The sequence below is a fragment of the Schistocerca nitens genome, chromosome 2, assembly GCF_023898315.1.
Source record: "Schistocerca nitens isolate TAMUIC-IGC-003100 chromosome 2, iqSchNite1.1, whole genome shotgun sequence".
NCBI lineage: Eukaryota > Metazoa > Arthropoda > Insecta > Orthoptera > Acrididae > Schistocerca > Schistocerca nitens.
In genome coordinates this window covers 680,848,397-680,872,375 of record NC_064615.1, presented here as the reverse complement: position 1 = coordinate 680,872,375, position 23,979 = coordinate 680,848,397, and the positions used below count along the sequence as shown (strand labels likewise).

Genomic DNA, 23,979 nt, shown 5'->3' with positions numbered 1-23,979 from the left:
GAGTCCCATTGAGTTTTATCGCTAACGGTTGAGGGACTAACCGGTGGGTTTGGTAGTCTTTGCCGTATGAGCACAAAGGTGACCACGACTCAGAATATGTCCGAGATGCCCAGCCTTATTCCAAAGTAACTGGTATCCCGACTGTCGGGACCACTTACTTGGCCACTCATATGTTGCCCGTGGTTCACAGACTAGGACACGACAACAGGAACCCACACCATGAACCATGAACCATGAACCATGAATCATGCAGTGTCTTTCGACCAACTTTGTTGTATGGGAGCGAAAGTTGGGTGGATTCAGGTTACCTTATCAATAAGGTTGAGGTTACGGATATGAAAGTAGCTAGGATGATTGCAGGTACTAGTAGATGGGAACAATGGCAGGAGGGTGTCCACAATGAGGAAATCAAAGAAAAACTGGGAATGAACTCTATGGATGTAGCAGTCAGGGCGAACAGGCTTAGATGGTGGGGTCATGTTACACGCATGGGAGAAGCAAGGTTACCCAAGAGACTCATGGGTTCAGCAGTAGAGGGTAGGAGGAGTTGGGGCAGACCAAGGAGAAGGTACCTGGATTCGGTTAAGAATGATTTTGAAGTAATAGGCTTATCAGAAGAGGCACCAATGTCAGCACTGAATAGGGGATCATGGAGGAATTTTATAAGGGGGACTACGCTCCAGACTGAACGCTGAAAGGCATAATCAGTCTTAAATGATGATGATGATGATGATGATGATGATGCAGAACTTGCACTTCATACCTGCATCGGGATCTGTGATAGTACCCTAAATAAAATTAAAAGACTGTTAGTTCAATATAAGCTTTAGCTTTAAAGGTGAGTGACTCTTAAATCATGAATGAGAGATATGCACGCTTCATTGGCTCAAAAAGGGTAAAAAAAGGGCCAAGTTGACATAGCTTGGCATGGTGTTAGCCTTAAGTCATTGTCTACATTCATTACTGTAAAGTACATAAGACTGAGGTCACTTGCTTTAGGTTCTATGCAGTGTCTATGTTTGTTGTCATACCTACATGATTACCGAAAATAGGCAGATTGCAAGACCTGTATTTGTGAAGCCCAAGTTCTTGTACAGTATTCTAAAGGTAGATTTCTCTTACCTCAGTCACTCTGCTGTGCACCAATGCAGATTTCACATTAGTATCCATTACTAACATTTGCCTGATGTCTCAATCTGGTGTCATTGTTGTGTCCTGTGTCCTATGCAGTGGTGTTGATTCGATACATAACTTTTTTTCATATAATTTCTTAATTATACTGTTACAGCATGTTCCTCACAAGGTTGATACACCTATAGCACTGTCAAGCTTGTATCCAGCAACACAACCACTGCTATTGGATTGTGTCTAATGTTATGACAACCACTGCAATTTGTGTGTTGGGTAGTGTACAATTTCAGTAATGTGGCTCCTGTGTGCACCATGTGTGGAGGTTTATCTGTCCTAATACATTTCAAAGAACTTTCACCACCGTGACACTGAACTCTGCATTTAAATGACCAATTTTAATTATTTTTCTGTGTCCCAAAGGCATTAAGTTGTGAATAGGTTGTTTGAAATATACATATTACAGTCTGTGATCATAAAGAATTTGGCCATGTGTCATGTACAGATACCCTGTGATGAATATCTTCTGTCTGCAAATGAAGTTGGCATCCAGTAGCATCTGTAGTTCGTCAGTGTTTGTGCGCGAATTTTATATACCGAGCTGAAATGATCAACCACCATGACAGAAAAATTAATTGTATAACCTTCTCGATAACTGTGTCTGACGACGTGTCTTATTCCCTATGCTTAATACATTAATTTCTTCAAATTAGTTAGTCTCACTCATTTTCATATTTCGGCCACAGATCACACAGGAAACTTCCTTTTTTCATGTCACGTCCAATAACGTTTGTATTTTCTTCATACTTCCACAAGTGACTGTATATTCTTCTGTCACCTGTCTACTGTCATTTGTCTCTTTTACATTATTTGTGCTACTACATTCTGCAACTATAATATGTAGCATGTGATCATTCTCCATATTTGTTATACTTTCATACAATTCTGAATGTGACAGCTTTGCTTCCCAAGAAGTAGACTTTCTAAGAACTCCACCTCTTCTCACCATCATTCTATTTATTGTCCTGCCCATTCCTGCCTGTCCTTATATTGTCTGTCTCATCTTTTGTTTGTGCACAGATATCTCTCCTTTTTCTGATCTTCGATGGGAAATTAACAGAGGTTAATCATCCACTATTAAGGCTGAAACTGCTTTTAAAGCCGGCCGCGGTGGTCTCGCGGTTCTAGGCGCGCAGTCCGGAACCGCGCGACTGCTACGGTCGCAGGTTCGAATCCTGCCTCGGGCATGGATGTGTGTGATGTCCTTAGGTTAGTTAGGTTTAACTAGTTCTAAGTTCTAGGGGACTGATGACCTAAGATGTTAAGTCCCATAGTGCGCAGAGCCATTTGAACCATTTTTTGAACTGCTTTTAAAATCACTATTCAGTGACAACTGCAGCAAGCACAATAACAGGTTCACTTGGTTCAATCAGCTCACAAATATTACAGCAGACAATGAATAATAACTACATGTTCACTGCCAACTGGTCAGTGTTGGACTGACCTCTCCCACAACCTGGGACACCTGCATGTGCCACTGCTTCATAGGAGCAAAATGAGTGAGCTCCTCCACATAAATCTTATGCTGGTATTCCTGAAATTTGGTTTTCATAGCACATTCTGATCTTCCATCTTTATAGCATGTAAGCTCTATAATTTTATTAATGACAGCTCAATTTTGACTAGATGCTGCATAATCTGATTTTCCTTCACACTGCACTTTAAAACAGGGCAGGGTCACAAGCACAAATAAAAGAAAAATTTGTGTTCAAATAATTCAGGGAGGTTTCACTTAAATTCTGCTTTGAATCCTGCTCTATTACTGGCCGAACAACTGAGGGACAGAGTTAATGCTATTTTCTTACCCACTAATAATAACTCCTAAGTTTTTCCTTTCTGGTTGTGCCTAAAAAACAATGGAGTGTAAACCTATCAAAATAGCATGGGATATCAATGACAACACCTATGTGCATTCTCCCAAGTTGTTTTGACATTTTATGTGCCAAGAGAAACTAAAGTTTCACCAGATTAGTGTTCACCATCCATCCCACTGATAACGAGGTTCTGGAAGGGCTTCATCTCTGCTGTTCAACTACCACTGGATATCGAACAGGAGTGTTCACAGATAGTGGAAACTGTGTGCATCTAGTGTTTCAAGGCAGCTGCGTGTAGAATTATTTGCAATATGGTGGAATTGTCACAATGTGATAACAGAAGCACAGATTCCTCCAGCATTCCATTATATCGATGATCAAATTTCCATGGTGCAATAGAGCACACACATAAACAAAGCTCTCTCTGAGCTCAATTTATACTTTAACCACGATGCATCCCTTTCTAAGGTGTATTTTTTCCCCTGACATTCACTACAGAAACAATTGCAGAGTAGCCTCTGAGAAATTGGGAAAGTTGCAGAGAGATCCATGACAACATTGAAACAATCATCACAGTAAGCATCTCTGTTCATGAGCAGAACCATGAAAGATCTAAATCAACATGACCAGGAAGTTAGTAAACATTGCTCCTCCCAACAACAAATGCTACCTCACTTGGTCCAAGCTAGCAAACATAATTTGTCGTTTTGGTCTCTTTTGGATTTTATTTGAAATCCTTCTCATGAACTCTGCAAACCCCACATCCTGGACTTTGAATAACAAGACCCTGTTTCCCCCTTTTTGAAATATTTCCAAAGTCTCACCTTTCAATGACTTACATTGCTAAACTAATTGTAATTTACTTCAAATTTGTAAGAAAAATATAACATATTGTATTACATCAATTACCCATCTATGAACACAACAAACTAGTCAAAATCAGAAAGGAATGCAAAATCGATATATGTAAACTTCTAAATACAAATAACAATAATAATAATAATAATAATAATAAACCCCGTGGAGGCCCAGGATAAGAATAGGCCTCCGGTATGTTCTGCCAGTCGTTAAAGGCGATGAAAAGAACAAACCACTAATAGGGCTAACCCCCCTTTTAGTGTATTTAGTTGGTTCAGGACAGAACTAATGAAGCCTCAGACAAGCGCTGGCATGGTCGGGGACGACGCTTGAACCCTATGCCCGTCCACAATGGTAACGATACTGCTAGCCACACGGCAAATGATTTAAATCCAAATAGAGGTGTTTTGCAGGATATGCTTCCTGCAACCACTCTAGAAGGAAAACAAAGGCAGAGGATGAGATGGTGAGATGAAGTTAACCGACACCTCATGTTCTGTTATTACCAAGCAACAAACTTAGCAACCAACACAACTGGATACAGATCACAAGTATACACAACATTTATTACCAGATACCCAGAATTAAAATTTTTAACAGAACAACGACTAGCTGATCAGATCCGTGTAATAATCAAAAATAACAGGATACCCCAGTCAGAACTAGAAAACATCAGACAACAAGCCAACAAATACTGGAACAAAATAATGTGTAATCAGAAGAAGAAGAATACAGTAATGGACTCAAACATCCCAGAGCAAACAAACAAAGAACACGCAATTAAACAATCACAGGAAAACGAAATCTTAAGACAGCCACCAGAACAAGCACAAATAGAACATGAAGTGACACACATGTTAGATATAGAAGAAAAATTTCAGTTGACATATATACACTCCTGGAAATTGAAATAAGAACACCGTGAATTCATTGTCCCAGGAAGGGGAAACTTTATTGACACATTCCTGGGGTCAGATACATCACATGATCACACTGACAGAATCAAAGGCACATAGACACAGGCAACAGAGCATGCACAATGTCGGCACTAGTACAGTGTATATCCACCTTTCGCAGCAATGCAGGCTGCTATTCTCCCATGGAGACGATCGTAGAGATGCTGGATGTAGTCCTGTGGAACGGCTTGCCATGCCATTTCCACCTGGCGCCTCAGTTGGACCAGCGTTCGTGCTGGACGTGCAGACCGCGTGAGACAACGCTTCATCCAGTCCCAAACATGCTCAATGGGGGACAGATCCGGAGATCTTGCTGGCCAGGGTAGTTGACTTACACCTTCTAGAGCACGTTGGGTGGCACGGGATACATGCGGACGTGCATTGTCCTGTTGGAACAGCAAGTTCCCTTACCGGTCTAGGAATGGTAGAACGATGGGTTCGATGACGGTTTGGATGTACCGTGCACTATTCAGTGTCCCCTCGACGATCACCAGTGGTGTACGGCCAGTGTAGGAGATCGCTCCCCACACCATGATGCCGGGTGTTGGCCCTGTGTGCCTCGGTCGTATGCAGTCCTGATTGTGGCGCTCACCTGCACGGCGCCAAACACGCATACGACCATCATTGGCACCAAGGCAGAAGTGACTCTCATCGCTGAAGACGACACGTCTCCATTCGTCCCTCCATTCACGCCTGTCGCGACACCACTGGAGGCGGGCTGCACGATGTTGGGGCGTGAGCGGAAGACGGCCTAACGGTGTGCGGGACCGTAGCCCAGCTTCATGGAGACGGTTGCGAATGGTCCTCGCCGATACCCCAGGAGCAACAGTGTCCCTAATTTGCTGGGAAGTGGCGGTGCGGTCCCCTACGGCACTGCGTAGGATCCTACGGTCTTGGCGTGCATCCGTGCGTCGCTGCGGTCCGGTCCCAGGTCGACGGGCACATGCACCTTCCGCCGACCACTGGCAACAACATCGATGTACTGTGGAGACCTCACGCCCCACGTGTTGAGCAATTCGGCGGTACGTCCACCCGGCCTCCCGCATGCCCACTATACGCCCTCGCTCAAAGTCCGTCAACTGCACATACGGTTCACGTCCATGCTGTCGCGGCATGCTACCAGTGTTAAAGACTGCGATGGAGCTCTGTATGCCATGGCAAACTGGCTGACACTGACGGCGGCGGTGCACAAATGCTGCGCAGCTAGCGCCATTCGACGGCCAACACCGCGGTTCCTGGTGTGTCCGCTGTGCCGTGTGTGTGATCATTGCTTGTACAGCCCTCTCGCAGTGTCCGGAGCAAGTATGGTGGGTCTGACACACCGGTGTCAATGTGTTCTTTTTTCCATTTCCAGGAGTGTAGAATACAAAGACACATAAAACAGACATTAGACCATTCTTGCATAGACCACCAAATAACCCACAAGTTGAAACAACAATAACAACTATCAACACAATCATACACAACAAAATAAATGAAAATACAACTATGGAAGAGTTACAACTACTGGTTTATGTAGGAGCACTCACTACACTACATATACACACTAGGCAGAGATCAGAACCAACCAACACACAGAAGAAACCCACAAAACCAGCATGGCAACACAGGCTACAGATCAGAATAGAAAAACTGAGAAAAGACATCGGACAGCTAACACAATTTATAAGAAATGAAACATCAGACAAACAACGAAAAAGGTTAGGTAAAATCTCACAACAAGAAGCGATAGAGCAATTAGATGAAAAGAAGCAGAAATTACAAGCATTGGCCAAACGACTTAGAAGATACAAAAATGTAAAAAATAGAAGGAAACAAAACCAAACATTCAACACAAACCAAAAGAAATTTTACCAAACAATAGATAACACACACATTAAAATAGACAATCCACCAAACATAACAGACATGGAACACTTTTGGAGCAACATATGGTCAAACCCGGTACAACATAACAGACATGCACGGTGGATACAAGCAGAAACAGATACATACAAGATGATACCACAAATGCCTGAAGTGATAATTTTGCAACATGAAGTCACCCGAGCAATTAATTCTACGCACAATTGGAAAGCTCCTGGAAATGATAAAATAGCAAATTTCTGGCTAAAGAAGTTCACCTCAACACATTCACATCTAACTAAATTATTTAACAGTTACATTGCAGACCCATACACAGTTCCTGATACACTTACACAAGGAATAACTTATCTGAAACCTAAAGATCAAGCAGACACAGCAAACCCAGCAAAATATCATCCCATAACATGCCTACCAACAATATACAAAATATTAACTTCAGTCATTACACAGAAATTAATGACACATACAACACAGAACAAAATTATAAATGAAGAACAAAATGGCTGCTGCAAAGGAGCATGAGGATGTAAAGAGCAACTGATAATAGATACAGAGGTGACAGATCAAGCTAAAACTAAACAAAGGTCGCTGCACTACGCATACATTGATTACCAAAAAGCTTTTGATAGTGTACCCCACTCATGGTTGCTACACATATTGGAAATATACAAAGTAGATCCTAAATTGATACTGTTCCTAAACATAGTAATGAAAAATTGCAAAACCACAATTAATATCCAAACAAATTCAAATAATATCACATCACAGCCAATACAGATTAAGCGTGGAATATACCAAGGAGACTCATTAAGTCCTTTCTGGTTCTGTCTTGCTCTGAACCCACTATCCAACATGCTAAATAATACAAATTATGGATATAATATTACTGGAACATACCCACACAAAATCACACATTTGCTATACATGGATGATCTAAAACTGCTAGCAGCAACCAATCAACAACTCAACCAATTACTAAAGATAACAGAAGTATTTAGCAATGACATAAACATGGCTTTTGGAACAGACAAATGTAAGAAAAATAGCATAGTCAAGGGAAAACACACTAAACAAGAAGATTACATATTGGATAACCACAGTGACTCCATAGAAGCGATGGAAAAAACAGATGCCTATAAATATCTAGGATACACACAATAAATAGGAATAGATAATACAAATATTAAAGAAGAACTAAAAGAAAAATATAGACAAAGACTAACAAAAATACTGAAAACAGAATTGACAGCAAGAAACAAGACAAAATCTATAAATACTTATGCCATACCAATATTGACCTACTCATTTGGAGTAGTGAAATGGAGTAACACAGACCTAGAAGCACTCAATACACTTACACAATCACAATGCCACAAATATAGAATACATCACATACATTCAGCAACAGAAAGATTCACATTAAGCAGAAAGGAAGGAGGAAGGGGACTTATCGGCAGACAATTTAAGAAAATTCTTTATAGAACGAGCAGAAACTAGCAAAATACACAAAGCAGTCACTCATATAAATACATCAGCTACACCACTGCAATTTCATAACCACTTCTACAACCCTTTAGATCACATAACATCAACAGATACGAAGTAAGTAAATTGGAAAAAGAAAATACTACAAGGCAAGCACCCGTATCATCTAACACAGCCACACATCGATCAAGACGCATCCAACACATGGCTAAGAAAAGGCAATATATACAGTGAGACGGGAGGATTCATGATTGCAATACAGGTTCAAACAATGAACACCAGATATTACAGCAAGCATATTATTAAAGATCCCAATACCACAACAGATAAATGCAGACTTTGAAAACAACAAATAGAAACAGTAGATCACATCACAAGTGGATGTACAATACTAGCAAACACAGAATACCCCAGAAGACATGACAATGTAGCAAAAATAATACATCAACAACTTGCCATACAACATAAACTAATAAAACAAGATGTTCCCACATACAAATATGCACCACAAAATGTACTGGAGAATGATGAATACAAATTATACTGGAACAGAACCATTATAACAGATAAAACAACACCACATAACAAACCTGACATCATACTCACCAATAAAAACAAGAAATTAACACAACTAATTGAAATATCCATACCCAATACAACAAATATACAGAAGAAAACAGGAGAAAAAATTGAAAAATACATCCAACTGGCTGAGGAAGTCAAGGACATGTGGCATCAGGATAAAATGGACATTATACCAATTATACTATCAACTACAGGAGTCATACCACACAATATCCACCAGTACATCAACGCAATACAGCTGCATCCAAACGTATATATACAACTACAGAAATCTATAATTAATATAATAGAGGGAAACATTCCACGTGGGAAAAATATATCCAGAAACAAAGATGATGTGACTTACCAAACGAAAGCGCTGGCAGGTCGATAGACACACAAACAAACACAAACATACACACAAAATTCTAGCTTTCGCAACAAACTGTTGCCACATCAGGAAAGAGGGAAGGAGGGGGAAAGACGAAAGGATGTGGGTTTTAAGGGAGAGGGTAAGAAGTCATTCCAATCCCGGGAGCGGAAAGACTTACCTTAGGGGGAAAAAAGGACAGGTGTACACTCGCACACACACACATATACAGACACAAGCAGACATATTTAAAGACCAATTTTGTGTGTATGTTTGTGTTTGTTTGTGTGTCTATTGACCTGCCAGCACTTTTGTTTGGTAAGTCGCATCATCTTTGTTTCTGGATATATGAAATCTATAATTATTGATACATGTTCAATTACCCGAAAGTTCCTAAATGCGATGTAACATATACCGTACAGTTAAAAGGAAGTCACGCTTGATCAAGGTCTGCGTCACTTTCCATTTTTAACCTGACATAACGTCTGAGAAAGGAAAGAAATAATAATAATAATAATAACAGAAAACATACCATTAGTACAGGAGGGATAATGGTTCTTTTCATGATAAGCCGTTTCATGACAGATACAAGTAAGTAACCTGTAAGCTTACACTTTACAGAAATTTTAATGTCAGACATTTTAAAAAACACGGAAGTCTGCAGTGTAGCTTAAGCTCCAGCATTCTCCACTTTCCTGATGACCTTTGTACAAATCAAGCTGACACTATACAATTCAAATAAATTTCTTCCACAATTCATGTGAAAGTATGAGAAAATACAATTTATATTGCCTGTAACAAAGATGTGTATTTGGTGAATCGTAAACAAAAATATAGACAAAATATCGATATTGAGACTTGAGTATGAAAGCAACAGCAAGTCACTTGAGTTATTTGGTTTTATCAAAGCATGTTGATGAATTTACTCAAAAAATTTTAGTATCCTTACACACGGGGCATTTATTGATGTTTTATAGTTACTGTGACAGCAAACTCCTTCTAACATGACAGACCTCTATTATTTTCATTTGTTTGTCTGCTCAATGGGTGTGCATCTTGATTTCATGCATCTCTGATTATAATGTGTGCATTATCTCCCCTCACAATGTGAATAAATATGTCTATTGAAACTATGGTTCCTCTCTCCACAGCTGCTGACTGGAAGAGATGTAGTCAAAATGATCCAAAGTTTGATGAGTGCTTAGTGGAAGCTATCCAGGACACACTTCCAAAGCTGAAGAATGGTGAGTTACATTATACATATTTCCATAGAATGCCATCTGTAATGACCTCATCGTCAATGGGATGTTGAACTCTAAATGTTTCTTCTTTCCATAGAAAGGCTTTAATGATATATTTTTTTTTAAATTCACTATTTCTGCTGCATTAGTTCAGACAAGTTACGGCAGGTCATTACTTCAAAAGTAAAAGTCCTGAGGTAGCTTGGCTTAACTTCCTTAACCTGAAGGCAGATAGAAAGCCACATCACCAAACTCAATGAGAGATACGGTATATTACAAGATAATATGTATTCTATCCTGTTGTTGAGCCAGTATATATGGAGAGGACAGACATCAGCATTCCAACATGTAGCTACACTCCTGGAAATTGAAATAAGAACACCGTGAATTCATTGTCCCAGGGAGGGGAAACTTTATTGTCACATTCCTGGGGTCATATACATCACATGATCACACTGACAGAACCACAGGCACATAGACACAGGCAACAGAGCATGCACAATGTCGGCACTAGTACAGTGTATATCCACCTTTCGCAGCAATGCAGGCTGCTATTCTCCCATGGAGACGATCGTAGAGATGCTGGATGTAGTCCTGTGGAACGGCTTGCCATGCCATTTCCACCTGGCGCCTCAGTTGGACCAGCGTTCGTGCTGGACGTGCAGACCGCGTGAGACAACGCTTCATCCAGTCCCAAACATGCTCAATGGGGGACAGATCCGGAGATCTTGCTGGCCAGGGTAGTTGACTTACACCTTCTAGAGCACGTTGGGTGGCACGGGATACATGCGGACGTGCATTGTCCTGTTGGAACAGCAAGTTCCCTTGCCGGTCTAGGAATGGTAGAACGATGGGTTCGATGACGGTTTGGATGTACCGTGCACTATTCAGTGTCCCCTCGACGATCACCAGTGGTGTACGGCCAGTGTAGGAGATCGCTCCCCACACCATGATGCCGGGTGTTGGCCCTGTGTGCCTCGGTCGTATGCAGTCCTGATTGTGGCGCTCACCTGCACGGCGCCAAACACGCATACGACCATCATTGGCACCAAGGCAGAAGCGACTCTCATCGCTGAAGACGACACGTCTCCATTCGTCCCTCCATTCACGCCTGTCGCGACACCACTGGAGGCGGGCTGCACGATGTTGGGGCGTGAGCGGAAGACGGCCTAACGGTGTGCGGGACCGTAGCCCAGCTTCATGGAGACGGTTGCGAATGGTCCTCGCCGATACCCCAGGAGCAACAGTGTCCCTAATTTGCTGGGAAGTGGCGGTGCGGTCCCCTACGGCACTGCGTAGGATCCTACGGTCTTGGCGTGCATCCGTGCGTCGCTGCGGTCCGGTCCCAGGTCGACGGGCACGTGCACCTTCCGCCGACCACTGGCGACAACATCGATGTACTGTGGAGACCTCACGCCCCACGTGTTGAGCAATTCGGCGGTACGTCCACCCGGCCTCCCGCATGCCCACTATACGCCCTCGCTCAAAGTCCGTCAACTGCACATACAGTTCACGTCCACGCTGTCGCGGCATGCTACCAGTGTTAAAGACTGCGATGGAGCTCCGTATGCCACGGCAAACTGGCTGACACTGACGGCGGCGGTGCACAAATGCTGCGCAGCTAGCGCCATTCGACGGCCAACACCGCGGTTCCTGGTGTGTCCGCTGTGCCGTGCGTGTGATCATTGCTTGTACAGCCCTCTCGCAGTGTCCGGAGCAAGTATGGTGGGTCTGACACACCGGTGTCAATGTGTTCTTTTTTCCATTTCCAGGAGTGTATTTACCCAAGCAAACAATGATTTTTGGTGTGATCAGTTCTAAAATGAGAACAAAAAAGTAATATTGCCAAAATATTTTATAATTAACACTCTAAATATTTTGAATGTTGCTCGTGATTTTAATTACATATTTCATATATTATTTTAGTCAATAATATGAAGTGAAATTATGGTGGCAGTGGCTGTCCTGATTAGCAAACATTATAACTATTAGGACCAGGGCTTTTGCTCCTCTTCTTCAATTTACAGCTGTCCATTTGTTACAGTGTAACCTTACCTATGTCTCCTCTAGTACATGCATTTAGTACAGAGGCTAGTTGTGACGGTAGAAACTTTCTTGGCAGTCTTTGCTATGTTTGTGGTGAGTTTGTGATTAAGGAACATCAGAGGAATAGTACAGATTTCAAATAAGTCATGGACACTGCATAGGGCATGTTTTGTATATGTTGTGAATCTTGAAAAATGTCAAAAAAAAAGAAAAAGAGAAAACAGTTCTTCAAAATTGCCATTCCAGAAATACCACTCTAGTGACATTTTACATTTGTAATGCTCATGTCTGGTTTCAATTCAAAAACTGAAAGCAGTAATAATATACCCTAAACTTCTGATTGTCATTGTTTATTTAGTCGTCCATCTTTGAGCATTTGCATGCAATCACTGTCATTATGAGTAATGTAAAAGAGATTTTATAAAGTATGCTGGACATGTTAAGAAACTTACTTACATACACTATGATACTGCACACAGTTAAATTCCAAACAATAATAGAACATACATGACACAACAACATATTTCTAGACATTCAGTCAGTAGGCAATGACCTAGATCTTTCCACTTCTAAATCACAAGAAGCTTTTGATGATGATCATATACATTCATAGTGGTATCAAGTCTGATGTAAATGAATAACCTCATAACAATTTTCATTGTACCTTGGACTACAGAGAACCAATGAGCTGTATACAAAAACTGAGCTAAATGAGTTGGTTAAGAATATAGTCCTGGTGTAGGAAATGAGGGAACCTGTTTATAGATTTTTTTAAAGGTAATGTAGATGATGATGATGATGATGTTTGGATTGTGGGGTGTTCAACTGTGTGGTTATAAGCGCCTGTACAAATTCCCAACCTTTTCTCAGTCCTATCTTCCATTTGCACGAATGATGATGAAACGATAAGGACAACACAAACACCCAGTCATCTCGAGGCAGGTCAAAAGTAATGTAGAGGCTGTTTTATTAAACAATGGTAACCCCTATATGTCAATATCTGTTGGCCTTTTATTTCAAGTGGAATTTAATACAAACAGTTTGATGAAGGGTAGGTAAACAGCCTTTGATTAATTGTTAAATCTGTTTACTACTGTTTGTGGGTGCCAAAGCTTTTATTTACTGTAACAAAAAAACATTGACAGCCATAAGTGGTAATTACCATGTTTAACAATTTGATGGAAACAGAATGCAAAGACAAAATCAGTGGTGCACGCTAATCCTTGATAGCTAGAAGGTCAATAAAAAATACAAGAACAATAAAACTTAAGTAAATGTAGTAATAATAGTAATAATAATAATAATAATAATAATAATAATAATAATAATTTCCCCAACAACTACATTAATCTATGTTATTAGTGATTGATGAGCAGATGCCAACTTCGAAATATCTGAGTCCACCATTGTCAACTAGATCCTCAGATCACTCCTTTCATATATCAACACTTCATTTCTCACTTTTGTCAGGAGCACAATGTTGAAACCCCTCTTCACTTGATTTTTTTAAACAAGAAAGTATTATTTTACGTCTTGTTCTTAAAGGTGTGCGTGAGCTGGATATGCTGCCACTGGATCCTTTGGAGATTACAGCACTTGAAATAGATAAGGGAGATGGTCCTGTTGGAATTGGGCTAAAGTTTAAGAACATGAAGATTTATGGCATTTCTGACTCTATAATCACCAAGCACAAGTGAGTATATTTACAAACTGTCAACTTCTAAACTATTGGAACAGTTTCCAAGACAGTAGTTATCACATGGAGAATTTTATTTGTAGATGGATGAGAGAAACAATATAGTTTGATGAAAAGAAGATACAATTACAAAAATTTATATCACTTTACGCAGATTGAATATAAGCTTAGTTAAGGTTAATTTTAAATGAAATTGCATCAAATTTAATCTACACAGTGCTGTAGCACAAACTTCCATTCTCAGGTAAGATAGTAACTTATACCGTAAATCTGTTTTTCCTTGAACTGCAGAACACATTTTGTATTCAGATTTGATTATCTTCCTTAAGTCTATTCAGCTGCTATTGCAGAGTAAAAATGAATTTTGGGAGATTTGTTCATGAGGAATCAGTCTATTTATACACAACAGAAGGAAACAGATGACGGGGTATGAGACAAATGTGGGTTTTCCTGACTTTTAAATGCTTCATACACATTTATATTATCATTTATTTGATAAGGTACAATGCTTTCAGAAAATATGATCTGTTACATTTCTGTATCCAGTGAGTGTGTCTGGATTTGAGTACACAGGTACTAAATTTTCCTATAATGCACATGTTTCACCTCCCACACATCATACTGCCAACAACTTTAGGATCTTTCTTCTAAGTCTTACACCTAGAATGATCCAAGCCTACACCAGTAGCTACTCCTCCTCCATTAGCAATGCCCTCCAGTGAAATCTGGTAGAGTAAACAATGTCAGTATCATGTGCATGCACACATGCAAGTCAATACAACATCTCTTCCAATCCAGCTTTACATATTTGCTATGCCACCTTGCACAATGTTGTGTCATCACAGATGATCTCTCCAAGCACTACAGAACTGTGACTGGCTCACGGAGTTATTATTATACAGGACTGAGTTTTAGTTTAGAATGATGACTCATAATTGTATGTAAACAAGATAAAACTTGACTGACTGTCTTTCAAAAACTAACATTAGTAATGCTGGTATCTTTTTTTCACAATGCAGTGATTTCTCATTATTTTCACATCTGTAAAAAGTGTGGCAACTGGCAGCCCTCTCTTAAAAGTTAAACAAATCCAAAGGAATGCACAGACAATAGTTACTCTAAAAGTTTTGCTTGAATAACCCAAGTCTAGACGCTTACTCACCCGTGCTATAGTCCTGATATAGTTTTGTGTCATTTCTTACTGTTTTCTGTGGTTGTTGATTAGTCTCCAAATACAATCCACCTATTTGTGTGATGTGTACTTAGGAAATTCCAAAAGTATTTCATCCTGATGTAATCTTAAAGTTGTTTGAATGGACACAAGTACACATAAAACATCAGGAAAAATACTTCAAAGTTATGTAATGGTATAAGTATCACAATATAATAATTAAAGTAACAGCCACAGAAGTTTCAAATTGTCCCTCAAAGTTCACAATAGTCCCCTGAACCATATGACTTTGTGAAGCATTATCAAGTAAATACTTTAGGAGTGAAAGGGACCATTCACTGAAAAGCAGAAGCATTGAGTCACTGACAGGCACACACAAACAAGAAAGAAAACTTGCTAGCTTACACACACACACACACACACACACACACACACACACACACACACACACAGGAATCACAGGCTAGGAAATTTTGGAGCTGGTGGGAGCAGCAAACAGAAAATGATGTGAGAGTGTGAATTGGGAGGTTATTGGAGGGTACTTCAGAGAAATTGGTCATGAAGGGAAGCATCCAGATGTCCCAGATTGTGGAGCAGCCACTGAAATTGAGCATTTTATGCTCAGCTGCATGTTGCATGGTGGTCAATTTTGTTCTTGTCAACAGTTCGCGAGTGGCCACTCATTCTGGAGGACAGATGGTTGGTAGTCATACCAACATAAAAAGCTGTGCAATGCTTGCAGCAGAGTGCATAACACAACTCCTTTCACATGTGGCCCTGTCTCTGGTGGTGTAGGATAACCCTGTGACAGGAATGAGGTAGGAGGTGCTATGTGGGTGGATTGGGCAGGTCTTGCAAATTTCCTGTGGCAAGGGGTTGAGGGTGGTAGTGGCATAGGGAAGGGGTTGGATGTTGTGTAGGTTGGGTGGGCAACAAAACACCAGTTGAGGAGGGGTGAGGAGGATCTTGAATAAGATGACCTTTATTTCGGAGAATGATGACAGATAATTAAAGCCCTGACAAAGGATATGGTTCTGTTGTTCCAGTCCAAGGTGATACTGGATGAAGATGGGGGGAGCTGAGGGGGAGACAGTGGGGGCTCCTTTGTAGCTGATTCTTATGGACGATGGGAGAACTGCGGGTGTTTGAAGACGTGTCATAGAAAATCCGTTAAGGGGTAATGTCTGTCTGTGAAGGCCTTTCTGAGACCTTCAGCATACTGGCCAAGGGAGTTTTCATAAATTCAGTTATGTCATCCATGGGTGGCCTGGCTGTATGGGAGCAAGTTTTTGGTGTGAAAGGGGTGGCAGCTGTCGAAATGCAGATACTGTTGTTGTTAATGTGTTTAATATGGACAGAGGTGTGGATAAGCCATGAGAGAGGTGGAGGTCAACATCCTGGAAGGTGGTACATTGAATTGAGGAGGACCATGTGATGCAGATGGGAGGTGCCAAGGTTGTGAAGGAATGAGAACAACGTCTTGGCCCTGAGTCCATATTGTGATCATCTATGAATCTGGACCAGACTAGCAGTTTGGTGTTTTGGGAGGCCATGATGGTTTCCTCTAGATGGCCCATAAACAGGTTTCTATAGGAGGGTATCACATGGGTACCACTGGCTATGCTGCAGATTTGTATTTCTTCCCTAGCAAGGAGAAGCCATTGTGTTTCAGGATTTGTTGAGAAGTTGTATCAGGCATGAGATAATGGGTTTGGAGTCTGAAGGATGTTGGGATAGGTTGTGTTTGATAGTGACACAGCCATGGGCATGAAGGAAATTGATGTATAGGGAGGTGGCACAAACAGTTATGAGTAGGGATTCAGGAATTAAAAGGGCTGGGATGATGGAGAGTCAGAGAAGGAAGTGGTTGCTCTCTTTGATGTGAAAGGCTAGGTTTAGGTCCATTACTTGGAAGCATTGGTTGACAAGAGTGGAAATTCTTTCAGTCAGGAGCACTGTGGCCATCTACAAAAAAAAGTCCAGGATTGTTTGGTTTGTGGATTTTGGGAAACATGTAGGAAGCGGGTGTGCAAGGTGTCATTGGGGTGAGGAAGGAGATGGACTTCGGGGAGAGGTTCTGGGAAGGGCTTAAGCATTTCGCTGGGGATTGCATGTTATTTTGAGTTTTGGGATAGGATCACTATGGCACAGCTTGTAGGAGGAGGAGTCACAAAATTGATGGAAGTCTTCTGCCAGGTAGTCACTACGATTCATCATGACAGTGTTGGAGTCTTTATATGCAGGGATCATGATTAGGTCAGAATATATCTAGAGGTCATGTATGTCACAAAATTGATGGAAGTCTTCTGCCAGGTAGTCACTATGATTCATCATGACAGTGTTGGAGTCTTTATATGCAGGGATCATGATTAGGTCAGAATATATCTAGAGGTCATGTATGGTTATCCTTTCTTCAGTTGCAAGACTAGTGATCTGAGGAAGACACCTGAGGAAGGATGGTAAGGCCAAGTTGGAGGTAAAGAATTCACAGTAGGTGACAAGGGGTGGTTAGGTGGGAGGGGGAGGATCATGATAGGATTGTAGCACAAATTGGGAGAGGCTAGGTCAGTGATGGGATTAGGTTGGCTTTAGTTGGAGGGAGTGGTGCCAAGTAAGTGTTTCTACCATAAGGATCAGAAGAAGGTGAGTAGACAAACTTGTATGGGGCTGAAGTTTCTGGTGGAATGGTTAACAATAGTGTTTAGGACTTGCAGAGTGTTAGACTTGTGGAATTTGAAGGATTTGACTTGTCAAAGACATGTCTCCTTCTCCCTATCACTAGAGTGGAAACACTTCCTTGCCTCACCTCTAACACCAACCTAATCCCAACACTGGACTTCGCCTTTCCCAACTCATACCACCATCCAACCATGACCTTTTCCCCCTCCCACCTAACCACCCCCCTGGTCAATGTTCAGGAATTCTTTACCCCAGCTCGGTCTCACCATCCTTTCCCAGGTCGCTTCCTAGGAACACTAATCTTTCAACTGAAGAAAGGACAGCCATGAGGAACCTCAAAAAAGATCCCAAACTTATCATCCTCATAGCAGACAAAAGCTCCACGACATTCATGACAAATCGCAGTGACTATCTGGCAGAAGGCTTCCATCAACTGTCTGACACTTCCACTTACAAGCCACACCATAGTGCTCCCATTGCAGAAGTCCACTAAAACTTCCAATCCATACAGAAATACCAAGGTTCTTTCGAAAACACCCCCCCCCCCCCCCCCCTATGTCCCATGTCTATCTCTCTCCTCAACCCAACACCCCACACACCTACCTCCTGCATACCCCCCAAAAATCTACAAACCCAACAATCCTCAAAGCTCTGTTGTAGTTGGCTATTGTGTTCCAACTGAAATAATTTCTGGTCTTCTTGACAAACACCTCCAACCAATTGCCCAAAACTTAGTCACCCATTTGAAAGATACTAACCACTACCTACACCGATTTTGCACCATCTCCACCACTTTGCCTCCTGGATCCCTAATTGTCACTGTTGATGTCATCTCTCTGCAGTTACTGTTACACTTGACATGTTCCAAATCATAACGGCTACTGTACCATGTGATTGATCAATGGACATGCAACCAACTAACTAGTATCTTCCTAAACACTAACATCCCTCACGCCCATGGCCTTGCTGCTGTAGAACACTACCTTTCCCAACATCCTTCACACCACAAACCACTACCTCATTTCTCATACACATTACCAACTACATCCTGACACAAAGTACTTCCCCTTTGAAGGGAAGGTACAAACAAATCCACAGCACAGCCATGGACACCCACAAGGCATCTTCCTATGGCATCCTGTTTGAGTCATCAAGAGGAAACATTTCTAGCCTCCCTAAACACCAAAAAGCTAGTCTGGTTCAGGTTCGCTGATAATATCTTCATGATGTGGACTAACAACCAAGACCTCATTTCTTCTCAAACTCAACAGCTTCTCTCCATCTGCATCACCTGGTCCTCCTCAACCCAAAGTTCCACCTTCCTGGACATTATCTCCATCTCTCTGATGACTCCATTCACACCTCTGTCCATGTTAAACACACTAACCAACAACAGTATAGTGGAACCTCACTTAACGAGCACCTCCCAGGACAAATAATTCACATGACAAGCAAAACAAGTTATAAAAAAAATTACCTAACGAGCGATGTTTCACATAATGAGTGACAATGATTGAATGTGATGTCAACAGCTATTTGCACGTGTCAGGTGAAACTTTTAACAATATGAACACCTTACATTGTTGGCAGTGACGTATGAACAACGTGCTGCAGCCTGGGTTCAGTGCTCTTTCTACCACCATCTTAGTGCAGCTTGTGATTACACATTTTTCTAGACCTACGTACACACAGTGTTTTTTTGTGTGCAAATTTTAATTAGCTTCGTATAAATGTCCCTGAAGATAAAGCCACAAGAAGATGTCCATACGAGAAAGAAAATGATGTTAGAAATGAAACATAAAGTCATTGAAAAACATGAATGTGATGTGAGCAAGCTTATTTAGCATGCACATACAATTGGTTACGTCAAATATTTATACCATCCTCAAGAACGAGGCCAAAATTAAGGAAATATATGCTTCAAAGGGAGTGACAAGAGTATCAAAACAACAGTTTCATATCCTGAACTATGTCAAATGGTCGCTCCTTACATGGATAAATGAAAAGCAATTGCTAGATGACACTATTAATGAGAACATCATTTGTGAGAAGGCACGAATGATTTTTGCCGGCCTTGTTAAGCAGACAACAGAATCATCAGCGACCGAAGAAGTGTTTAAGGGAAGCCATGGTTGATTTAAGAAGTTTAGGAGAAGAATCGGCACCCACAGCATTGTGATGCACGGCAAAGCAGCCAGCTCCGACACAAAGACAGCAGAGAACTTCATCAGCAACTTTAAGATGCTTGTAGATTCTGAGGGTTATCTGTCGCAACAGGTTTTTAATTGTGACAAAATGGGTCTACATCCTACATCACCCAGTCACAAGCCAATGATAAACAGTCTCAACTACTATTCTGTCCCAAAGCAAGTGGCAATTTGAAAAGCAAACAGTTGCTTGTTTACCATTCAGAAACTCCAAGAGCCTTCAAGAAGTGTAAAGTCCAGAGGAGCAGATTAAATGTGATGTGGAGATCCAACAACACGGCTTGGGTGACACGTGATCTTTTTGTGATTGGATCAATGAAATGTTTCATCTTTCGGTAAAAAAAAATATTTGCTTGAGATGAATCTGCCACTCCGTGTCTTGCTTGTTATGGACAAAGCTCCTGCCCATTCTCCAGACCTACAGGGCCACATTCTTGAAGAATTTTGATTCATCAAGATCCAAATTCTGCCCCCAACACCAATCCATTATTCCAGCCTATGGACGAGCAGATTATTTCTAACTTTAAGAAGCTCTAAACTAAAACAATCTTCCAGCATTGCTTTGAGTTGATTGAAACTACCAATCTCACCCTTAAAGAGTTTTGGAAATATCACTTCAACATTACTGCCTATGTAAGACAACTCTCACTTCTGCTTGGAAGAAGCTTTGGCCGGAATGCGTTGTCAAAAGTGACTTTGAGGCATTCAAGTCATTATCTGTGGAGCCTGAAGTCAACGAGATTGTGTCTTTGGCCAAGAGTATGGGACTAAAAGTGGAAACAATGATATTGATGAGCTTGTGGAAGATCACAGCCAAGAAATCACCAACAAAGAGCTTACGGAGTTGCAATGTGTTTCACAGCAGGAAGTCGTGGAGAGGAGTTCGGAGGAGGATGAGGAGGAGGCAGTAACAGCAAAACCTAAAAACTCTACCTGAACAGGCCATGAAGGACCAATGGTACCAACTGGTTGCCATGTCATTCTGAGCCCACAGGTGTCACTGATGATCTGACGAGAACCAGTGTTACCACTGCGACAAGGCCATTAGCTGGTAAAAGCAAAGCAGCAATCTTCTAGTGCAATAAGAGAAATGTTGAAAGCATGGGAATCAGTTGCATCATACACTGAAAATCATCACCCCAATAAAGCAGTGGCTAAACGCACTACAAATTTATTTGACAATAATGCTGTGTAGTATTTACGCCAAGTGTTGGAGCGTCGCAGAAACAAATGACAATAGAGAGCTTTCTACTAAAAAACAATAAGTTATGTATCGTGAATAATAAAGTACATAATACTGTACGTATAATTTTCTTTGAATAAATGGCACAAATAAGATAAAACTTTTGGTACTTTTTCTACATGGGACGCATTATCATATTTTACATTGATTTATATGGAATAAACTGTTTCACTAAACAAGTGTTTTGCAAAAAGTTTCACTTAACGAGTGTTTCGCACTACAAGTAAGATTCTCGAATGAATTATGCTCACTATGCAAGGATCCAGTGCATCTGCATTTTGACTGCTGTTGTCCCTAGTCTGGTTCAAGACATTGATGATCTCTACACAACCTGGATTCAAGGCCAAGTCATCCTACTCTCATTCCCTCACAACCTCAACACCTCTCCCTCCACATCACAGAGTCCTTCGCAACCGTATGTGCCACCTTCCTAAACATTGATGTCCACCTCTCTGATGGCTCCATCCACACCTCTGCCCACGTTAAACACACTAACCAATATCAGTGCCTGCATTTTGACAGCTGTCACCCCTTTCCAACCAAAAAAATTGCTCTCATACAGCTTGGCCACCCATGGATGAGCTGTCAGCAGTGATGAGACTCCCCTGCTGCACGTCTCACGAAGGCTTTCACAGACAAGCACAACTGCCCCAAATCTAGTCTGCAAATAGATTTCTCATAACATATTCCTACAAACACCCCAATCCTCCCACCACGTACAATTATCAGCCCTCCGTCATTACCCAATATCACCCTGGCCCGAAAAAACTGAACCATATCCCTTATCAGAACTTAACATCATGCCCTGAAATGAAGGACATCCTAGCCACTATCCTCCCTGCCCCTCCTAAAGTGGTGTTGTGTTTCCCACCCAACCTAAGCAATATCCTAGTCCATCCCTATGCCACTCCCACTCCAACCCCTTGCCACAGTGATCATATCCCTGTGGGAGCCCAAGGTGCAAAACCTGCCCAATGACCCATACAGCACCTCCTACTCCAGTCCTGTCACAGGGTTATCCTACACCGCCAGAGACCAGGCCACCTGTGGAAGCAGACAGGTTATGCACTCTGCTACAAACATTGCACAACTTTTTACGTAAGTATGATTACCACCCACCTGTCTATCTCGATAAATGGCCACCGCCAAACTGTTGCCAAGAACAAAATTGACCTCCTGGTGGTACAACAGGCAGCCAAGCAGAATATGCTCAATTTCAACATCTGTTTCACCCATGGGCCACCTAGATCCATCCCTTCACCACCAGCTTCATTGAACTACGTACATGGAAGTTATTCTTGCAATATATTCTTTGCTTCCATAATTGTTCTCGCCTCTATCTCCTGTAAACTAATGCCCCACACCTACCACCCAACAGTTTCTCCTTCCTCCACCCTATCACCCCCTCAAAATTCATGACCCCACGCCACTTTCAGTGTTTGCTGCTCCCCACTGGCTCCGACACCTGCTTATCACATGCCTAGCTCATGAGTCACCCCTCCCCATGCATCCCTAGCTGGCAAAGTGGCTGTTTCTCTGAGCCCCAACATACCACACCTGAGCCCACCCCACCCAACACAGTCCCTATCCCAACCTAGTCCAGCTGACAAACTGCATCCAGCTCACACCATGTAGGGACATAGGGTGTGTGTTTGCACTCTATCTCAATAGTAGAACTTTTCTATTACACTGAGGAATGGATGTGTTAAATGGAAACTGAAAGGTGATTTATATGGAGTTTTTTATGCTGATTTCAAATCTGTTAACAGTTTCTTTTTCCATTGGGAATACACTTTTTAAACACATACATTACAATTCAATAAAATTATATATTTATTTAGTGCCAAAAAAGTTACATTTCCCTGTATAGTGCCTAGAATGTGCATTTCTGTGATTTTCTGAGGTATCTAGCTTGAGGATCATCCCTTCTGAGAGTCCAACAGTAGTCAGCTAACACCCTTGGGCTCCATTTACCTTTGTAATGGATTTACATCACAGATATGTCCTGATAGAAACATTCACCATGTTCATCACTTATGCTGCCAACATTGGAGGAGAAGTAGTCTAAATGTGAGTGCAAGAAATTGAGTTTCAGAGACATATTACAACAAAGTTTCCTATAATTTTCAATAAACTGACTAACAAGTTATCCATAGTTATCAGCCTTATAGTTTCCCAGGAAGTTATTTTACAGTGCTTTGGAAGGATCTCCATGCAGTCGCCACAGCTTCATTCAAACTTTCTATGAATGCATTATCATTCATTAGTCCCCTTATTTGTGGAGAATAAAATATACCCTCTTTGATCTTGGTATCACTAATCCTAGGGAATTTGGTTTTGAGAAACTCAAAACCTTTGCCACTATGATCCATTGCTTTGACAAAATTCTTGTTTTTTCTGCCCCTGCTGTCCCACTCACAAAGGAAACAACAGAACTTTGTATACCCTAGTTGTAACCCAAGAAACAGGGCTATCACCTTCAGATCACCACATATATGCCATCCATCATATTATATACTGTTCAGTACAAGCTTCATGTTGTTATATGATTCCGTCACATATGCAGCATATGCAAGAAGGATCGAATGATACTAG

General features: G+C 41.4%; 1 protein-coding gene across 1 annotated transcript in view; it reads left to right on the top strand.

Annotated features, from left to right (window-relative positions):
* Positions 1-23,979, top strand: part of LOC126236818 (protein takeout-like) — a 70,752-nt gene that overhangs the window by 28,867 nt on the left and 17,906 nt on the right. The window contains exons 2-3 of the mRNA XM_049946412.1: positions 10,253-10,345; positions 13,934-14,081. Of these exons, the coding sequence (XP_049802369.1) occupies positions 10,253-10,345; positions 13,934-14,081 (241 nt within the window). The remainder of the gene's footprint in view (positions 1-10,252; positions 10,346-13,933; positions 14,082-23,979) is intronic.